Below are 19826 nucleotides of genomic sequence, written 5' to 3' on the forward strand. Positions count from 1 at the left end.
TATGTTTATCATAATTTGTTTATATTTTCTATTCCTTTCACAAAATAGCTAAAATTATGTATATAATAGACACTCAATAAAAACTTGGGGAACAGATATATGAATGAAAGAATGGATGACTAACATAACACTCTTTTTCTCAGTAGACTTCTCATGCACTTTTCTACCTCTGTCCCCTGAAGTCCACTGGTCCACTTTTTCAGCTGCCCCCATGACAACTAGAAAGTAAAGCTCTAAGCTGAATTCTGTGATATTTGCAGAGTTCTCAATCAATTTCTGTTGACATAAAAAACTGAGACTCTCTAAAAGCAATGTTAAGATTTACTTGGAAGGAAGTAATGGAAATTTCATCATTTTGGCAACTGAATGACATTTACAGTATCTTAGTAAACATATATACACAGTGCCCAATATAAAAAGGAAAGTGATGCATACGTTAGGATTCTCCATTTAACAATTTCAGATGACTAAACTCAAGTTAAGATAAACCAATAATTTGACATTCCGCCACGAGTGGTTAGTGTATCAGGCAGATTGTCATATCTGAAGACAAACACTATTTGTGCAAGCTGTTCACTCATCTCTGGTTAAAAATGAATCACACATGCCAAAACAAGAACAAGAATTCTAAGTTATTAAAGATGACAAATATTTGATTGAGATACCCAGGTCTAGATTTTGTTGCAAATACAAGCAACACATATGAAGCTCTTTAGAGGAAAATAAAGTAAATGCCTTTCTGTTGTAACTACAATAATTGTACACAGATGAAGTTGAAATCTGAGCTAGAAAAAAAAAGCAAATCAAACCTCCATTCAACCTTTTTAAAGAGTGATCTTTTGATGAACAAAGATAGAAAGTAAAATAGGGCCTGAAAAGAAAGGACTTATTCAGTAACTGATACAAAACAAAAAGATATAAGAATCTCCACAGCCCAGAAAAAAGAACAAAAAATTGGAGAATACAGGAGTTAGCAAAGGTCATAAACTCTTCAGAAATTCCCTAAAGCTCAGAGAAAGTCTCAATACCAAAGATTATATTTTAAAAGATAGTAATCAGCTATTTCACAAGGTTTGCCCCTAAAACACTTCTTGCCAAATCACTAGACGTAACCTTTCATTTTCAATCAGGGCTTTAAGAAAAAGCATAGTTAAAGTCATTAGAAGCATCTCACTCTGTGGACTTAATCAGTATTAACACCTGATAGTTCTTCAAAAAATTTATTCCAGATTACCATATTTTTCTGTAAGTCATTTAACTCAACAAATATGATTATTAGAATACCAATGGCCAACTCTATACATTTAATATAATATGATTTGGTTGGATTGCCTGCTGTTGTAAGTACAGTAGTTAAGATAATCTGTTGGAAGCACCAATGTATGTGGTATGATTATTTTTAAAATTCATTCAACAAATATATATTGAGCACCAGTGATTCTACTTTCTGCCATATGGGTGGTGTCATCTAGATACACAGATGACACCACCCTTATGGCAGAAAGTGAAGAACTAAAAAGCCTCTTGACGAAAGTGAAAGAGGAGAGTTGAAAAAGCTGGCTTAAAACTCAACATTCAAAAAACAAAGATCATGGCATCTGGTCCCATCACTTCATGGCAAATAGATGGGGAAAAAAGTGGACACAGTAAGAGACTATTTTCCTGGGCTCCAAAATCGCTGCAGATGGAGACTGCAGCCATGAAATTAAAAGGCACTTGCTCCTTGGAAGAAAAGCTATGACAAACCTAGGCAGTATATTAAAAAGCAGACATTACTTTGCCGACAAAGGTCTAGTCAAAGCTATGGTTTATCCTGTAGTCATGTATGGATGTGAGAGTTGGACCATAAAGAAAGCTGAGTGCTGAAGAATTGATGCTTTTGAACTGTGGTGTTGGAGAAGACTCTTGAGAGTCCCTTGGATTACAAGGAGATTCAACCAGTCAATTCTAAAGGAGATCAGTCCTGAATATTCTTTGGAAGGACTGATGCTGAAGCTGAAGCTCCAATACTTTGGCCACCTGATGTGAAGAACTGACTCATTAGAAAAGACCCTGAGGCTGGGAAAGATTGAAGACATGAGGAGAAGGGAATGACAGAGGATGAGATGGCTGAATGGCATCATTGACTCAGTGGATATGAGTTAGAGCAAGCTGGTGATGCACAGGGAGGCCTGTTGTGCTGCAGTCCATGGGGTTGCAAAGAGTCGGACACAACTGAGCAGCTGAACTGAACTGAACTGAATGATTCTACTATGTGCAATGTTTGTGTTAGGAGAGATGATCAAGATAGAGCCTCACAGTACAGAAAGGGAATAGAGGGTTTTATCTACACCAAATCTATTTCCCTTTTTATATCTGAGTAAAGAATCTGATTTTGTTCAGATATAAAAATCTTCAGGAGAGATGAACAGTTTGGGGACAGATTCTCAATATTCTAAATCAGCTGGGTAAGTCAACTCATTCAATTGTCATCTAATTAGGTAACTGGTTCAGGATGACATGCAACCCAATTCTGGCAAATGACATAGGAAGTTAACTCTGCTATGAAGTTTACAGAAAACTTTCCTTGTTGGAGAAAGATTGGTTCTTTTCGTTTTGCTGCATGGTGCCATGTATACATGTGATACCAACTTTGGCAGCCTTCTTGTAACCATGTTATGAAATGGACTAGAGGCCAGTGAACACACTAAGGTTGACAGAGCAGAAAGATCAAAGAAACTGAGTTTAATGACAAAATCAGTGAGCTTCTGCAATAATAAACTCCAGAACCACCTGACAAGAAAACTGTGAGATGATTAATTTTTCATATCATTTCAACCATTTGGATCAAAATTTTCTGTTACTTGCAGCCCAAAGTGTCTTAAAGAAAAGGGAAATAATGAAGTAAATGAAAGTATGCCTGCTTCCCAAGTGGCTCAGTGGTAAAGAATCCACCTGCCAATGTAGGAGACACAGAAGAGTTAGGTTCGATCCCTGGATTGGAAGATTCCCTGAAGTAGGAAATAGCAACTTGACCTAGTATTCTTGCCTGGGAAATTCCATGGACATAGGAGTCTAGTGAGCTACAGTCTATAGAATCGCACAGAGTCAGACATGACTGAGGAGGATGAGCATGCATTCACATAGATATATGCCCAATCTTCTTTCCTATGCCAGCTGACAGTGGATAGGGCCTTCTTATTGACTTCCCATGTATGGAATATAATCCAAAGTGTATGTGCTATTTCTAGACCTGGCACCTAAAAATATCTTCAACCTGATGCTCTGATTCTCTCTTTCTTTTTCTGGGTCCAATACCATCAGCGTGGTGATATGCTTCTATTACCTGTCATTAATCCAGATCTTTTTCTTGATCTTCAATAAAAACCAACAAAAATCAAGCAATATAATGCTGTTTTTCAAGGTCTTAACCCAAATCTCCAGCATAAATTATGGCAGAGAGAGGCTAATATTATTATAACGGAACCAGATGACTATCTAAGGAGGCAATGATGTAATTGCATGCAGTTATAATGAAAAATTGCGAGAGACTGGATTAGAAAGTTTAGTTCCCAAACGTCAGATGTCTGAGTTCCAATAATTGAGGTAAGTACATATATACAAAATGTTCTTTTTAACAACTCTTAACTTATTTTACAAAATAGAAGAATATCAGGGAAAAATAATTTAAACTAGGAATAAATTGAAGGTGGAGCTCTGTACCTGTTTTTCACTGATCTATAGTAGACCTTTGTATCAGGCTTTCCTCATGGCTCAGGTGGTAAAGAATCTGCCTGCAATGTGGAAGCCCCAGGGTTGACCCCAGGGTTGGGAAGGTCCCCTGGAGAAGGGACTGGCAACCCACGCCAGTATTCTTGCAGGGAAAATTCCACGGACAGAGGAGCCTAGTGGGCTACAGTCCAGGGGTTGGCATCAGATTCTATTTTCATACATATTTAATAGCAATAAGACAAATTATATTAGAAAATAACAAAATTTATATTATGCTTTTTTAAATAAATCTTTTTATTAAAGGAACTACATATAACCTTTATGATATAAAACAGACAAAAACCAATTGTTCTTATTTTTTGACCTTAACTAGAAAACTGCTAATGAATTTTACAGATTATTATGTAAAATGTAAACCTTTTCACAAATAACTGTCACTGTTCTCCAGGTTGGTCAGAGTGGAGAAGAGCTACCATTAGTTTGTTGAATTGCTTATTATAGGGATTTTATCTGGTGTGTACTTTTCTGAGAATGACAGGGTGAAAGATGATTATAACAGATCAGTATTAAATGACAAGATATATCTTCCTCTTACAAAAATGTGAAGCAACAATTTATTATTTATTACACTATAAAAGTAAAATGGTGAATTAGTGGCAATAAAATGATTCTAGAAGGTAAAGGATTGAGGCTTTGAAACCTCCTATTGATTCTATATCACGCGTGCTCTATTACACCACAATAACTCCCTAAAGTGCAGCTCTTCTCTCTCACTTTAGGGAGTGTTCCAGACCTCGAAAGAGGCAGAGCACGTACCTCCTCTGTGTATAATTTGTATGCCTTGATCAATATTTAAGTCTGACAGATAGAAGTGTTTTTTATTTACTTGATGGCCAGCCTTGCCTCTCTGCCTTGTGCTCACATTATATTTGGAACAGGTCACGGGCAAAACTGTAAAATGGACAGAACCTACTGTCAGCTCTCTCCTCTACTCTGTCCCTGCCACACAGCCCATAGGTTTTTTTTTTTTTTTTTCCCTACCTGCTGGATGCTAATGAGAGTTAGCCTGTGAGTTTCTTTAGGCAAACACCATTCTAGTCTATCCTTAATAGTTCACCAGTATCTAACATCTTAACATCTGTCGTATAAATGGGCAAATGAAGACTTCCCTGGTGGTACAGTGGTTAAAAATCCCCCTGCCAATGTGGGGAACATGGGTTCAATCCCTGGTTGGGGAAGATCTCACATGCCTTGGGGCAACTAAACCAGTGTGCTAGCATGCCCTACTGACATGGGTTCAATCCCTGGTTGGGGAAGATTTCACATGCCTTGGGGCAACTAACCCAGTGTGCTAGCATGCCCTGCTGGAGACCGCATGCCCTAGAGCCCGTACTCCACAACAAGAGAAGCCATTACAAGAAGCCCATGCACAGCAACTAGAGAGTAACCCCATTCATCACAACTAGAGAAAGCCCGCTTACAGCAACGAAGACCCAGCACATATTTAAATAAAATATTTAAATATGAACAAATGATAAGTTAATTCCTCATAAGCATTATGTTCTGAATATATAAAATATGAGAAGAGTACTTCTGAGAGGGAACATTATTTAACCGAAAGGAGTGGTTGTGACATATTTAGGAGAGGGGTAAGGAGGACATGTGACTTCAGATCACATGATGCAAAATTTCCACATTATTTTGCTTTATTTAGAGTAGTCCCCGATTTGAGAAATTGCCCCAAAATTCTAGATAAGAAAAGTTTAAGGTAGATTGCTAAGAAAATGACTGGTCAGTTTTCAAATCATCTCAACTTTATGAGTACTACATTAGAGCTCAATAGTCCTTTGATACTATGGGCCACCCTGGAAAGTCCTCGTGGTCCCAGAGACTCCAGGGCCTTAGTTCACTGTGGCGTTCTCCCAGTTGTTTCAGCAGACACTGCATCAGAGGCCAATCATCTGATACTGTTCTAGCCCTGCCAGCATTGTTTGGCTTCAAGACCGATTGACTGCTCAAGCAGCTCTCTTCTGTCCCCTTCTGTCACAAGTCTGCATGTACCCAGCTGGGCCTGGGGCAACTTTGTCCTATTAATCCCTTCAGTAGCAATTTATTACTTGTCAAGTGCCAAGTACTGTCCTTGATTGCACTTGATACATGATATATTTGATAAATATATATTATATACTTGATAGTACTTGATAAATATGATATTATTTATTAGTGAATAAGACAGAAAAATATTATTGTACTTGGAGAGTCTGCCAATGGGCATTTCATCTCAGGTTATCTCCATACTTTGAAGAGAACACTTTCAGAGTTTGGTAGGATATAACTTAAAAAAAAATTTATACAGATTTTTATTCAAAATGGCTCTCTCAGAGCTCATTCAGCCAGACTTATTAATACTATTAGGAATATGAAGACTGCAATATTGCTTTTCCACTTATGATATGTGTCTAGCATACTGATGCTCCAATTTTTTTTAAGCAAATATTTGAATTAGTTTTCTTTGATAAAGAAATGTTTATCTTAGCTAAGCTTCCCTAGAACAGATTATAACACAGGAATTAAGGTGTATGTGATTTACTGAAGGAGTACTCTTCACGAAAACAAACACTAACAAACCTTTGAGGGAGTGAGAAGCACTGTAGGGGAGGGGAAGGAGTTAACCCAGAGATCAAGGTCTAATCTAGCTTTGAGTCATCTCGGTGGAGGCTTGGAATGAAAATTGTACCTTAATGATTTCCCACTCCCCAGACTAGGTAGCTATGTTAGCAGAGACCGATTCTGCAGAGAAGATGCAGCTGACAACTGGTGGTCAATATCCACAGAAGCTGCGAGATGGGTCCACCAGCTGGTAGAGGGGATCTGCCTAGGGCACTGACAGTACCTTTGTGAGTGCACCGAATTCCCTGCATGTGAAACTGTCGCTGGCCTTAAAGAAACTTCTCTGGTTTCCTGACTTAAACAATGTTTTCTGTCAGTATCTGCTGAGTTTCAGGCATTGGTATGATTAGTATGTTGATGAGTACGACATGATAGCTATCATGAGTTACTGTAAGGACTAGGAGGGGAAGCAGACAGCGGGACAGAAGTGTTAAGGTAATGTGACATGACACCTGCGGAGTCATATAGGGTGTACTCTGGGAGACAGCATGTGAGCAGTACTCATGCTGGACAGTGGCTGCGGAAAGAGTCAGGAGAAGCTTCCTGTGTGATGCGTCATCAGAGCCAGTCTAGTCAGGGCCCTTCATAAAGTCCTGTCCTTCCTGTGTACTTCCTGTGGTTGCCATAATAGATCAACACAAACCGAACAATCGAGATTAATCTCACAGCTCTGGAGACCAGAAGTTTGAAATCAAGATTGGGCTGTGCTCCCTCTTAAGGCTCAGGGGGAGAATCCTCCCTTGCCTCTTCTAGCTTCTGATGACTCTGGACATTCCTTGGCTTTGGGCTGTATCACTCCCGCCAATGACGCCATCTCCACGTGGCCTTTTCTGTATGTGTGTACCTTCTCTTCTGTTTCTTACAAGGACAGTTGTCATTGGATTTAGGACCCACTCTGATAAAAACCCACACTGGGTTTCCCAGGTGGCTCAGTGGTAAACAACCTGCCTGCCAATGCAGGAGACGCCAGAGACTTGGGTTTGATCCCTGAGTCAGGGAGATCCCCTGGAGAAGGGCATGGCAAACTGCTTCGGTATTCTTGCCTGGAAAATCCCCTGGACATAGGAGCCTGGAAGGTTATGGTCCATGGGGTCGCACAGAGTCGAATACGACTGAAACAACTCAGCACTCACACGTTGATAAAACAGGACAATCTCATCTCAAGATTTTAAATTTAATTATATCTTCAAAGACCCTTTTCCCAAATAAGCTCAGAGTCACAGGTTCCTTGAGTTAAGATGTAAATACATTTTTGGGGACATCCCGTTCAATCCAGTATCTCACTATCAGCTAGTGATGGCTGTTTATTTCTTATTCAAAATGGAAAGGGTCTGAGCTTAACTTTCTATAATTGCTATATGATGGGGGAAGGGCCTCTTTAAGTATGAACTCCAAATGCTACCCTACCAATTTATAGTCACCTTTTAGGGTGCAAACTATGATTGAGAGCTTTTAAACTTTCCCAATCCAAAGCTTATTGTTAGCTCTCTTTCCATGAAAAATTGGGGATATTCATTCTATGTCACCCTTTCAATGGAGGAGACTTGCAGTAACTCCAAATCAATTTCCCTTTTCAGGAAGGCTGCCTGCAGTGATGGTAAGTAGTCAAGATGGTTTCCGTGAAAGCCTGTTTATTCACAATTCAATATCTGAGGAGTTAACCTTCTGATTAGTGGCAGTTGGAAGCAACTGTTTGGGGGAGACCTATTTGGGAGGTATATGATTACAGGGCTTGGTAAACAACTGAGCATATTAGTGAGAAACAGGGAGGGTCCAGAAAAGCTTCCAAGACCTGAGTGAGCAGGGTAAGTCATTGAGTTCAGTGGTAAATATGCTGAATATGAAGAAGCAGGAGCTCACCCAAGTAGAAAAAAAATCATTAAACTGATGTCTGATGGAACTGTTTTTTAAAAGTTATCAGATATTGGTTTTTATTGTTGTTGCTTTGTTTTCTAAGGAAAGATAAATTGAGAATGTTTTCAAGTGTATCATGAGGAGTCTGAGTTGCATCTTTGAAGTTTAAACTCAGCACTCTACATACAAATGTCCCCTAAATATGATGCTCATTCTCAGTTGCTCAGTCGTGTCGGACTCTGCGACCCCATGGACTAAAGCCTGCCAGGCTCCTCTGTTCATGGGATTCTCCAGGCAAGAATACTGGAGTGGGTTGCCATTTTTTTTCTCCAAGGTATTCTCCCAACCTAGGGATCAAACCTGTAAATCCTGCGTCTCCTGCATTGCAGGTAGATTCTTTACCACCAAGCCACCTGGGAAGCCCCAAATACGATGCTAGGCAGCAGCTTTTTTTTTTTTTTAACTCCAAGATATATTTTAAATATATGTAATGTTCTCTGATGCTTAGAATATTTTGCCTGATTGTTAATTCCTAAGTTTTAAAATGAGATGGGTATTTTAAAATTTCCCTCCATGTTGTCTTGTGCCTTTTTCATATTTTCATAAATTAAGCATTCAGAAACAAGCAGTCCATTTATAACTTACATCTTTTTCTAGTCCCTCTATCTTACTCTCTTCTTAAATCAGCGAGAAGGGAAATGGGCTTTGTTACTCTTTTTTCTCTTTTTCATAAGGATGAGTTCTATACTGAGAAAGTCTTTCCTCCCACCTTCTTTGACAAAGTGACATTATTGTATTTATTGTGAACCTGCAAGTGTGGCATTGATTGACAGCTCTGTCTGTACTGTTTCCTATCAAATGGCCCCACTTTTCGTACCCTTAGCAGATGAAGGACTTACTAAGACGGTTCTAGTACTAGTATTATAACAATCAATGTAAGTCCTCAATATTTTATTCTAATTTTTAAAATGATCTTTTTATTTGCTCTTCTACTTTATATATTTTATATTATGTTTTGGTTCAAATATTTAAATCAAGACTGTTATGTGGTCATGTTACTTTTGAATATGTCTTCATTTTAGTGAACATGTTTTTAAAAAGTGAAAAGTGAAAAAAAGTGAAGTTTTAAGGGAAATAAATGTTGAGGGTAATGGAGTTCTAGCTTTAATATGACAGTGAAATACCAACAAATATATCCACTTAACTTCCCTTATCATCAAAGTAGCTGTTGGAAAAATGTAAGAGAATAAGACTTAATTCAGAGTCTGATGAAGAGAGTCTACTTAGTGGAAGGCCTGCTGCTGGCCAATGTATCTGATGGCTAATTATACTGACATACTAGAGGAAAATGATCTGGCTTTTCTATTAGACACTTGAAATGGAAATCTGCATCTAATCAAACATTAGGGCTTGACAATTCCTTGTATTTCTATTTTTATATGAAATCCTTGAGTCATTTTCATGGGAAGAGTGATGTCAACAAGAGCAATGGTTTTTGAAGTAGAAAAACATGATATTCAAAAATTATGACTTCCTTTTTTCCCATTAATTAAAGATCTTCACTAGCAATTGAAGCCAATAAATGATGCTTGTCATACATACGTGGATAGATTGAATTCCATCCTTAGGTTACTGACACTTGTAATCGTTAAATTTTTTGTGCGAATTTAGTAATAACAGTAGGGAGAACAGCATCCAAAGAACACCTAGTTTAGTAGGATCAGGAGCACGCAGTAGGGAGAAATCTTGATAAATCAGGAGTAGGGAGAAATCTTGATAAATCTTAAATAAGTCTAACTTCTTCACTAATAGTATTCAAATTTAATGTTTTTGGAAAACTTTAGTGATCCAGGAATTATAAGCTTAAGACAGTATATATTGGCCTTGATCCCACTGTTTGTAACTAATATTGTTACAGAAATTACTTTTCAAGCTTATATTCTTCCAAAACATGCACAGTCTTATAACTAGATTTTACACTGAAATATTCAACAAGTGGATGTGACCACATGTAGACCTTGCGATTTAAAGCTATCGGGAAAAGATCACCTAGATTTAAAATTCCAGTTGGATTTAAAGAGCACTAACAGTACAAAAGGAGGATTTTGAAGACAATGACAGTTAAATTATACTCAAAAATAACCCTGGTAAAGACTCACATTTGGCTGAATTTTAAGTGGAAGTTTGAATCAGTTTTATAAGGAAAAGCTGTCCCACAAAAATAAGTTGACAATAAAAAAAAGGCATCCTACGCTACTTTGGTTATTCTTACCAGTAAAGACGATGGGCAATCTGGACGCTTTGTAGTGAGCGGTGTAACAGAAGTTGCACTAGAGGACTCTCAAGGTTCCATTCAAACTTGACAGCCTGAAATAAGAGATCAATTACTTTACTTTTTTTTCCTCAGTAACAAAATTATAGCAGAATACAGAGGTACTTAAGAGGCTTGAGAAAGGGAAAACAGCATAAACGGTTTGACAAAATACTTATATTTGATAGCTTTATCAGTTGGTGTGTAACTAATAACAGAGCATATATACACATCACACAATTTTCTTTTTTGACTTTTAGTATCACAGAATAAATAAGAGCAGGTGGTTGGTGGAGTTCAACCATGCCTAGGGAGAGAATCCTGGCACAAAGAAAATAATATCATGAACAGTGTCTTGGATATAAATAATGGCATTATCAAACAATAGATGATTCTCTTCTTTTGGTTTGAAAAAGTGAAAGTCATTCAGTTGTGTCCAACTCTTCGTGACCCCATGGATCCACGGAATTCTATAGGCCAGAATACTGGAGTGGGTAGCCTGGATCGAACCCATGTCTCCTGCATTGCGGGCAGATACTTTACTAGTTGAGCCTCTAGGGAAGCCCAAGAATACTGGAGTGGGTAGCCTATCCCTTCTCCAGGGATTCTTCCCGACCCAGGAATTGAACCAGGGTATCCTGCACTGCACACAGATTCTTTACCAACTGAGCTATCAGGGAAGCCCCACATACTGAAAGCCTTAACTGAAATCACCTACTGAGTATTAACATGCAGACTTTGAAGCTTTACTTTTAAATGTCAAAGGTGCCTTTTGGTGGACACATAATTCTACCCAGGGCTTCCCTGGTGGCTCAGAGGTTAAAGTGCCTGCCTCCAATGTGGGAGACCCAGGTTCGATCCCTGGGTTGGGAAGATCCCCTGGAGAAGGAAATGGTAACCCACTCCAGTAGTCTTGCCTGGAAAATCCCATGGACGGAGAAGCCTGGTAGGCTACAGTCCACGGGGTTGCAAAGAGTCGGACACGACTGAGTGACTTCACTTTTGCTTTCACTTTCCAATCTCCCATTCCTTCATCTGCACTGTGAACAACTTTCTAATGTTTTCTAAAGATAGCGAACCTGACGGAAAAAACACAGACAGCAACAGCAACCTTTGAGACCTAATTTAGACTTCCACACCCACTCTACAGGGACTTCACCATCAGCACTCGGTATCTGGGTCCTCCTCATCATCACCATCATCTCATGAACCACAATAAGCTGTGAAAATGAATGTCAGGTTTTCTTCCTATCTTTCTAAAAGTACTTATTCCTGCTTGGAAAACAATGCTTCTATGGCTTGTTGCTCCATAAGCCATTTAAGTCACATACACACACAGAGTTAATACCACAGTCCAGAGAGCAGAAAAAATGGGTACAGCATTCATTCAACACACACCTAAAGAAACACCTCAGTATGCTAATTATCCTCCAGGATGGGAATGTTTATGAATTCTTGAAGTGTGAGAATGTCAAAGATGATCTCAGCAAATTTGCATAAACTCGTGATGCTGTCTGAATATATAAAGATCATAATGTGTGTTGTCTTAAACCGTAGCTATGACCTTCTTTAACTAACATGCTAATATTGGATTGACTAGACCATGGGCTGTGTTCATGCCCTTATCGTGAACGTATCCTATGAGTACATTAGCAGGAGAGAGATACCTCAGAGTCTACTTCCATGCTTGTCTTTTAGCTTTCTTTTAAGACTTCTTGTGATTTCCTTCTGAACCCAGAAACTACTTACTGATCCTGAATGGCCTCCCTTGCTTCCAAATTCACTGCATCACTCTGTCTACTGCTACAATTTCTCCCTACATCCTGCATCATCATCTAAGAAGGAGACAATATTTTGGATGCACACTTTGTTGGCTTCCTAGTTGTCTCAGTGGTTAAGAATCTGTGTACCAATGCAGGAGAGGTGGGTTCAATCCCTGGGTTGGGAAGATCCCCTAGAGAAGAAAATGGCAACCCACTTCAGTATTCTTGCCTGGGAAATCTCACAGAGGAGCCTGGCAGGATATAGTCCATGAGGTTGCAAAAGAGTTGGATTCAACTAAGGAAACAGAACAACAACAACAACAACATTATTTTGAACTCTCTTCTTGAAACCTACCTGCATTGTTACAGCCTGTGGTTTGCAGTAACCTCTGGGTCTGTGGCTTATTTGAGCATTAGCAATGAACCAGAAGCTTCCCTGGTGCCTCAGACAGTAAAGAATCTGCCTGCAATTCAGGAGACCAGGGTTTGATCCTTGGGTCAGAAAGATTTTCTGGAGAAAGGAATGGCAATCTACTCCAGTATTCCTGTCTGTAGAATTCCATGGACAGAGGAGCCTGGCAGGCTACAGTCCACATGGTCACAAAGAGCTGGACACTATTAGGCGACTAACACTTTAAGAACCATACTTTCCGTTTTCATCATGGTCTTCAAGTAACTTCATATTGCTCTATAACATAGCCTGCACAGTTCTAATAAAATAATGCATAAAAAATAACATGATTCCAGAAAATAATCAGCAGGGTAGGAATTTTTTTTTTATGTCTTGGAAAGTTAGGGTGCAACATCGAAGTTTTAAGGGCAAATCCCACAATTAATGTTTTGAAAATTCTTCCCATTTGTTATTAATTTTCCAGGCACATTAAATATTTATTTCCATCTCACATGATTTTATATTATCATTTTTAATTAGGGAATATTTGCCACTTTACCTATCTTTACCTCTGTGTATTTGCAATGCTGGATACTGGGTGTGACTTGTTTTATAAATGAATTTGCATTTACAGGCGTATGTCTCTCAGCCACATTCCTAGTGTCAAGTGTTATTGACTCAGATTCTGGCTTTCAAATAGATTTAATTTACATATACTATTGTAGAAATTTCCTTTTTTTGAGTTGGGTTAGATATAGCATGTTTTCCATACTCAAGAGGCATGAGATGAATAGTGTTTCTGCAAGTTGAATTAATTTTTATTTTTACTACACACTCCTGCAAGGCTAGGTAAGGAGTGGTAGTAGTAACTCTACAGTACATACGCTTCTAGATCAGGTCTCTCTTTAAGGCCTTCAGAGAAGTGCATGTTCTGTTTGTAAAGTAACAGAGTTCAATTCTATTATTAGAGACTCCTCACTTTAGTCTCAGGGTCTCTGTCTTAAATTCAAAACCTGAGGGACCCAGCATTTAAAATAGCTTATAGTGATGACCTGATCTTTCAGATAAGAAAACACCTGAGTTAAAAACAAAGCAAAAGAAAAACATACAGACCCCTATTTTAGACCTATTCAGCATTCAGTATCCAGTTAACTTAGGAAAAAATCATTGTTTATATTTTGGATATTCAATCATATACATGACTATTTGTGCAATTGTTTATATGGTAACATATTCAAACTAAACCAGACCATGATCAGATTTCTAGATAAGTTTAGAGTATTTTCTAAAATTACTTCAATATCATGATATATGATATCACAAAACTACTATCTGGCAGCAGAATTTGATTATTAGAAACTACTGTTTTAAAATCTGTAATTAATATTAGAATATGGGAAAAGCAAGAAAAATATTATGAGCAGATGCCTAGTAAATGACTATTTTCTACATAATGTTTATTTGGTTACTTTTTTATAGTTTTATATATACAGTTGGATACCAATTTTTCATCACAAGTATTATTTTTTTTCCTGTTCTAATTAATAAGTGACAGTGTTTTATTTTTTTTAACTTTTATTTTTACTTTATTTTACTTTATAATACTGTATTGGTTTTGCCATACATTGACATGAATCCACCACGGGTGTACATGCGATCCCAAACATGAACCCCCCCTCCCACCTTCCTCCCCACACCAGCCCCAAGCATGCTGTATCCTGCATCTGACATAGACTGGTGATTTGATTCTTACATGATAGTATACATGTTTCAATGCCATTCTTCCAAGACACAGATGTGTATAGCGGACTTTTGGACTCAGAAGGAGAGGGAGAGGGTGACAGTGTTTTAAAAAATATTTTCCTTTTTGGTGTTTATATACCTTTTTTGTAACCATATCAATTTTGGGTAGAGAATTTCTGTGGTACCCAAGTTGATGTATGAGCTATATTTTTAGCCCCTTGGCTAGCCAAATTGAAATGATCGCTTTTTATGTAGGCTACTGTTGATTCACTGGGACCTGTTTTAGAGAATTATTGGTTAAAATCCTGGAATCCCTTGGCAACTTGCTGTTCTTACCTGAACTAGCTGTGGGAGATATTCCAGTAGTTCATCATTCAAGAGGTTGTCTAACTGCCGAACTGCCACATTACGAATTTCTTGATCTGGAAAACTAAAACAAAGTAAATATACTTACTAAGCTGTTAATAGCATACAATAATGCATGAGAAATATCAAGAAAACAGAGAATTAATTCCACTCCCAATGCATTAGATAAAATAATCTCACAATCATTTAAGATAATCATTAGCATCAAATAATAATTCCTTTTTTTTTTTTTCATATTCTGTGCTCTCCTGTGAACTGCAGTCAAAAGTTCTTTTCACTAGATTTTGGAAACATGAGTTTAAGTCAGATCTCAGCCAACTTTTCTGCCTATAATATGCGGATTATAGGATATATAAGATTTTTTTTAATACATGAAAATCTTTGCTTATTATTTAGCCGTGTATTTAAGTAAATAATTACCAGCTGGAGATCTGATGGCTTATATGATTAAAAATGGGATAAAATATATTTAAATGAGTCTTTGGGCAGAGAATAATAAAAAACAAGAAATCTAAAGTATCTTACAATAAATAAACACAAATAATTTAATACAGCTAAATCTTACTAGGCTGTTAAGTTATTGAATGTAACTATGCCTTACTCATTTTGAACTTCATATGCCTGTTTAGCACCAACTAAACACAGTAAAGAGTCTTCCCTGGTGGCTCAGATGGTAAAGCGTCTGCCCGCAATGCGGGAGACCTGGGTTTGATCCATGGATTGGGAAGATCTCCTGGAGAAGGAAACCGCAACCCACTCCAGTACTCTTGCCTGGAAAATCCCACAGACGGAGGAGCCTGGTAGGCTACAGTCCATGGGGTCGCAAAGAGTCGGACACAACTGACACAACTGAGCGACTTCACTTTCACTTTCAAACACAGTAAAAGCTTGCTACTAAACTAAATTTATGAAGGTAGTTCACATCTGAAATCCTACAGTCACCCTCCATATTGGAGGGTTCTCATCTGTGGGTACATAGTGTGGACTGTACTATGCTCTTTTATATAAGGGACTGGAGCTTCTAGATTTTGGTTTCTGCAGCGGTGCTGGAACTAATGATACTGATGGATGACTGTGCTCCTCATAACAACTAACACTGCTCCGTCAGTAGAACTGTGTGTGTGAGTGTGCACATGCGTGCTCAGTCGTGTCTGACTCTTTTGTGACCCCATGGACTGTAACCCGCCAGGCTTCTCTCTCTATGGGATTCTCCAGGCAAGAATACTGGAGCAGGTTGCCATTCCCTTCTTCAGGGGATCTTCCTGATCAGAGGATCAAACTGGAGTTTCTTGTATCTCCTACATTGCCAGAGCTCCCAGAAAGTGCCTAGATATAAATTTGACACACACTGCTTTGACATGATAAATAAATATAAGAAGGGTTTTGGTGAGAGAAACACCTTATTTATTATTTTAAATAAACAAATCTTAAAAATTAATATGCACAATTTAAAATTCAAAGGAACAGTTTAGAGCAATTCACTTAGAAACACAGAAAAGAATAAATAAGACCCTCGAATCTTTTTGCATGGGAACTAAGTGAATGCTTTTCAGGTGAGAGCTCTAAAGACTGTGGAGGTTAGGAAACTTTAATCTCTAATGCCCAGTCTCTTTTCAGCATGTCTGGTTACTTAGGGGTGAAAGGAATACATGCAGCTATAGTGTAAAGGCGGGGAAGGCAATGGCAACCCACTCCAGTACTCTTGCCTGGAAAATACCATGGACGGAGGAGCCTGGTGGGCAGCAGTCCATAGTGTAAAGGACAAAAATAGCACTATTCAGTATCTTCCCAACTGTCCTTGACAGCAGTTTGAAATGTGGTACTTAAACAAGTTACATGTTTTCTCTTCATTTAAACTGAGCATTTTAATTGCAACAAGAACGTCACTTCCAAGGTTTGTCATTCAAAACCCTTACTTCTGATCTACATATATCTTTCCAATAATTTTTTTCCCTACAAAGATTCTAGCAATAAGACCTGCTGAGACTGTAGTCCAGGCACATCTCATGGAGTACCACTAAGGTCAGAAGGTTTCAGCATAGCATCATGCACAGATGGAAAGAAGAAAGGATATAATAAAAATTCAAAGCTGGAAGAAGGTCAGCTTGTTTTAGCACACTAAGACTTTATTTTCTCCTAACTAAATGTGATTGACTCTAATTTATTGCTCTCAATTACCAAACCATTTTTCTGAGGCTTGTAGACATCAAGGTCAGTTTGAGGACACTTTGAAGTCTTGAGGGAATAGTTACTCGGTACATTTTGTTGCCTAAGTGATGACTTAGGTCAGATACTAGTCATCCTTGCTTTCCTGTGTGCCTATTTCATCTTACTGACGTTAATGACAGCAAAGGAGGAAAAACAGAAAACAAACACTGCAACAAAAGAAAACTCTTTGGTAAACACTGTGTCTCCAATCATGTGCTTATTTCCAAACACTAGAATGTATGGTCCTTGAAAGCAGAAAAATTTTGCCTGTTTTGTTCACTTACCTGTCCCCATTATCTCTAGATTGGTGGACACTCTCTACATATTTCAGAAATGTCTAAATTTAATTAGTTACCTTTCTATCTAAAGCATCACTACTGCCAGACTTCTGTCTCACAGTCTGTGTTATCATCTTTCTCCAGTCATGTAGGTCCGAAATTTTAATGATTATTTTTTCTCCCTCTTTGCTAAGAAGACTCGTCATTTAATCACCCACCCCCTTTCTAACTGGTGAAATTCAATTCATCCTAGAAGACAAAGTTCAAGCATCAGTTTACTGGTGAAGCTGTTTCAGCCGCTTTCTAGAATCACTCCCTTTTTCTATGGGATTCTAAACACAAGGTTGAGGGTAGGCTCATTCATTTATATCCCCGGTCCAAGCATAACTGAATAAAAGTTTGTGGAATTTCTAGTAGTCTCTTATCTTTACATCTGATCAGTTGCCAAGTTGTGTTGATTTTTCTATGCCAATGGCTCTTGGACCAATGCTGTTATTTAGTCACCAAGTTGTGTCCGATTCTTTTGCGATACCCTGCACTATAGCCTGCCAGGTTCTTCTGTTTATGGGATTTCTCAGGTAAGAATGCTGGAGTGGGTTGCCATTTCCTCCTTCAGGGCATCTTCCCTATCCAGGGATCGAACGATGTCTTCTGCATCTCCTGGATTGGCAGGCGGATTCCTTTACCCCGGGCCACCAGGGAAGTTACTCTACGTTTGTTTTCAGTTTCTTCTGCAATTATCTATGCTAGGCTATATTTGGCTCACACTGGTATTAGCATTTTTCATAGTGTTACCTTATAAAATTTCCTGAATTATTTTGTAAATTCATTTCCCATAAAACAGTAAATGGTTTTCTATTTTCAAAGAAACTTTCAGGCCTATACTATTTATTTACATATTAAAAGCTAGCCAAATGCTCCAGAGTTGTGTACTGCTGTAACACTGAATAAACTGCCCGGGCTCATTGTATGCTATTTTTACTTTGAACATGCTATGTTCATTCTCATCTTTGTAAGCACTGTAACCTCTGCTTGGAACACCCTCTCTTCTTAAACTTCTAGTTTTCCTTCAAACTGCAGATCATATTCCCTTGAAGGCCATTATGCCAGTCTTTAGCAATCACTTTTCTCAACTCTCAGGGCATTGAGTGGTTTCCTCCACTGGGCAATTGGGTATGACAGTGCATGAAAGAATTTATCCTTTTATTAATATGTGTCCTCATTCCTCAACTAGTGAATATACTGTAGCTAAGGATTGTTCTTTCCTCTTTTTTTATTTCCAGAATTCAGGACCACTCTCCATATGTGTTTGGTGATTAATAAAAATGCACTGATCATAGGAATTCCCTGGCAGTCCAGTGGTTAGGACTCCATGCTTGCACTGCTGGGACAGCCATGGGTGGGGGGCATGGATTCGATCCCTGTGGTCAGGGAGCTAATATCCCATGTGCCATGTGGCATGGTCAGAAAAATAAAATAAAAGCATTAGTCACAATAATAATAATGAGGAAAATCATACTATGCTTTTTGTGCTCTGAAATAATTTATATATTGGTAGCAAAAGGTTCAATTCCACAAACAGTACTCATACAAATCCCAGATTTTCCCCCCACCACAGTCAAAACAGTAAGACAAAAACAAATCCGATGGTGATGGAAGAGAAAGATTGTTTTTTTTCAGGCTCTTTAGGAACAGTAGAACAAAAAACTTGTGATATCTTTATAGAATAGTCCAAAAGGAATATTATGTATTTGCATTAATACACACAAATGTTGGGAAGAATGTTTTTGCATTTTTATAGAAAAAGATGTCTCTTTTTATTCATTACTGGTGCTTGAAGTTCAGGAAGAAATTGGAAGAGAAACTGCCAAGAAATGAACCACATGACATCCTGAGATGTGACTAAGGCCTAACGACATTAAAGCATATCCAAATATAACCTGAATCTGACTATATTAGGAAGAGTTGGCTACATTAAAAGAGATGCTGGAAGCGTTGGTGAAGTTCCTGGAAAATGGGGCTCTTTTATACATTGCTGGCAATATATAGCAACATGTATAAAAAGAATCTTTAAAATGTGCTTATTCTTTGACCAAGCAATTCTATTTTGGGAATTTATCCTACAGAAATAATCAAAGATGTGTGTGAAGATATATATATGCAAACAAAACTGGAAATAATGTAAATATCTAAAAATAAGCAGTTAAGTTAAATGTGCTGTGACTCTATGATAAAATACACAGTCATTAAAATACTAAAATAATATTAAATAATATGAGAATATTATGAAACATGTGTGAATTTTTCCATACGCTTAACAAAAAAGATGGAAAGGAAGGATCAAAATATGAATACCAAATTTCTAGATGGAAATGTCATGGATGACTTTAGTTTTCTTTTTTAAAGCTTAATTTTTGAAGATTTTTAAACTTTCCATATGATACTTTTATTGGTTACTAAAAAACAGTAATTTTAAAAGTAAGTCTCATTCAATTAATTATGAAAAAACAATAATTGAAAAGAAATAATTG

At 37.9% G+C, this 19826-nt stretch overlaps 1 protein-coding gene across 3 annotated transcripts in view; it reads right to left on the minus strand.

Annotated features, from left to right (window-relative positions):
- The window catches only part of PIK3C2G (phosphatidylinositol-4-phosphate 3-kinase catalytic subunit type 2 gamma), a 651998-nt gene that overhangs the window by 283389 nt on the left and 348783 nt on the right, over window positions 1-19826 (minus strand). For all 3 annotated transcript variants that reach the window (XM_069585610.1, XM_069585608.1, XM_069585609.1), the window contains exons 17-18: window positions 14780-14873; window positions 10508-10602 (exon numbers count right to left, since the gene is read on the minus strand). In XM_069585610.1, coding sequence (XP_069441711.1) covers window positions 10508-10602; window positions 14780-14873 — 189 coding nt within the window. The remainder of the gene's footprint in view (window positions 1-10507; window positions 10603-14779; window positions 14874-19826) is intronic.

The sequence above is a fragment of the Ovis canadensis genome, chromosome 3 (genome assembly GCF_042477335.2).
Source record: "Ovis canadensis isolate MfBH-ARS-UI-01 breed Bighorn chromosome 3, ARS-UI_OviCan_v2, whole genome shotgun sequence".
NCBI classification, from domain to species: domain Eukaryota; kingdom Metazoa; phylum Chordata; class Mammalia; order Artiodactyla; family Bovidae; genus Ovis; species Ovis canadensis.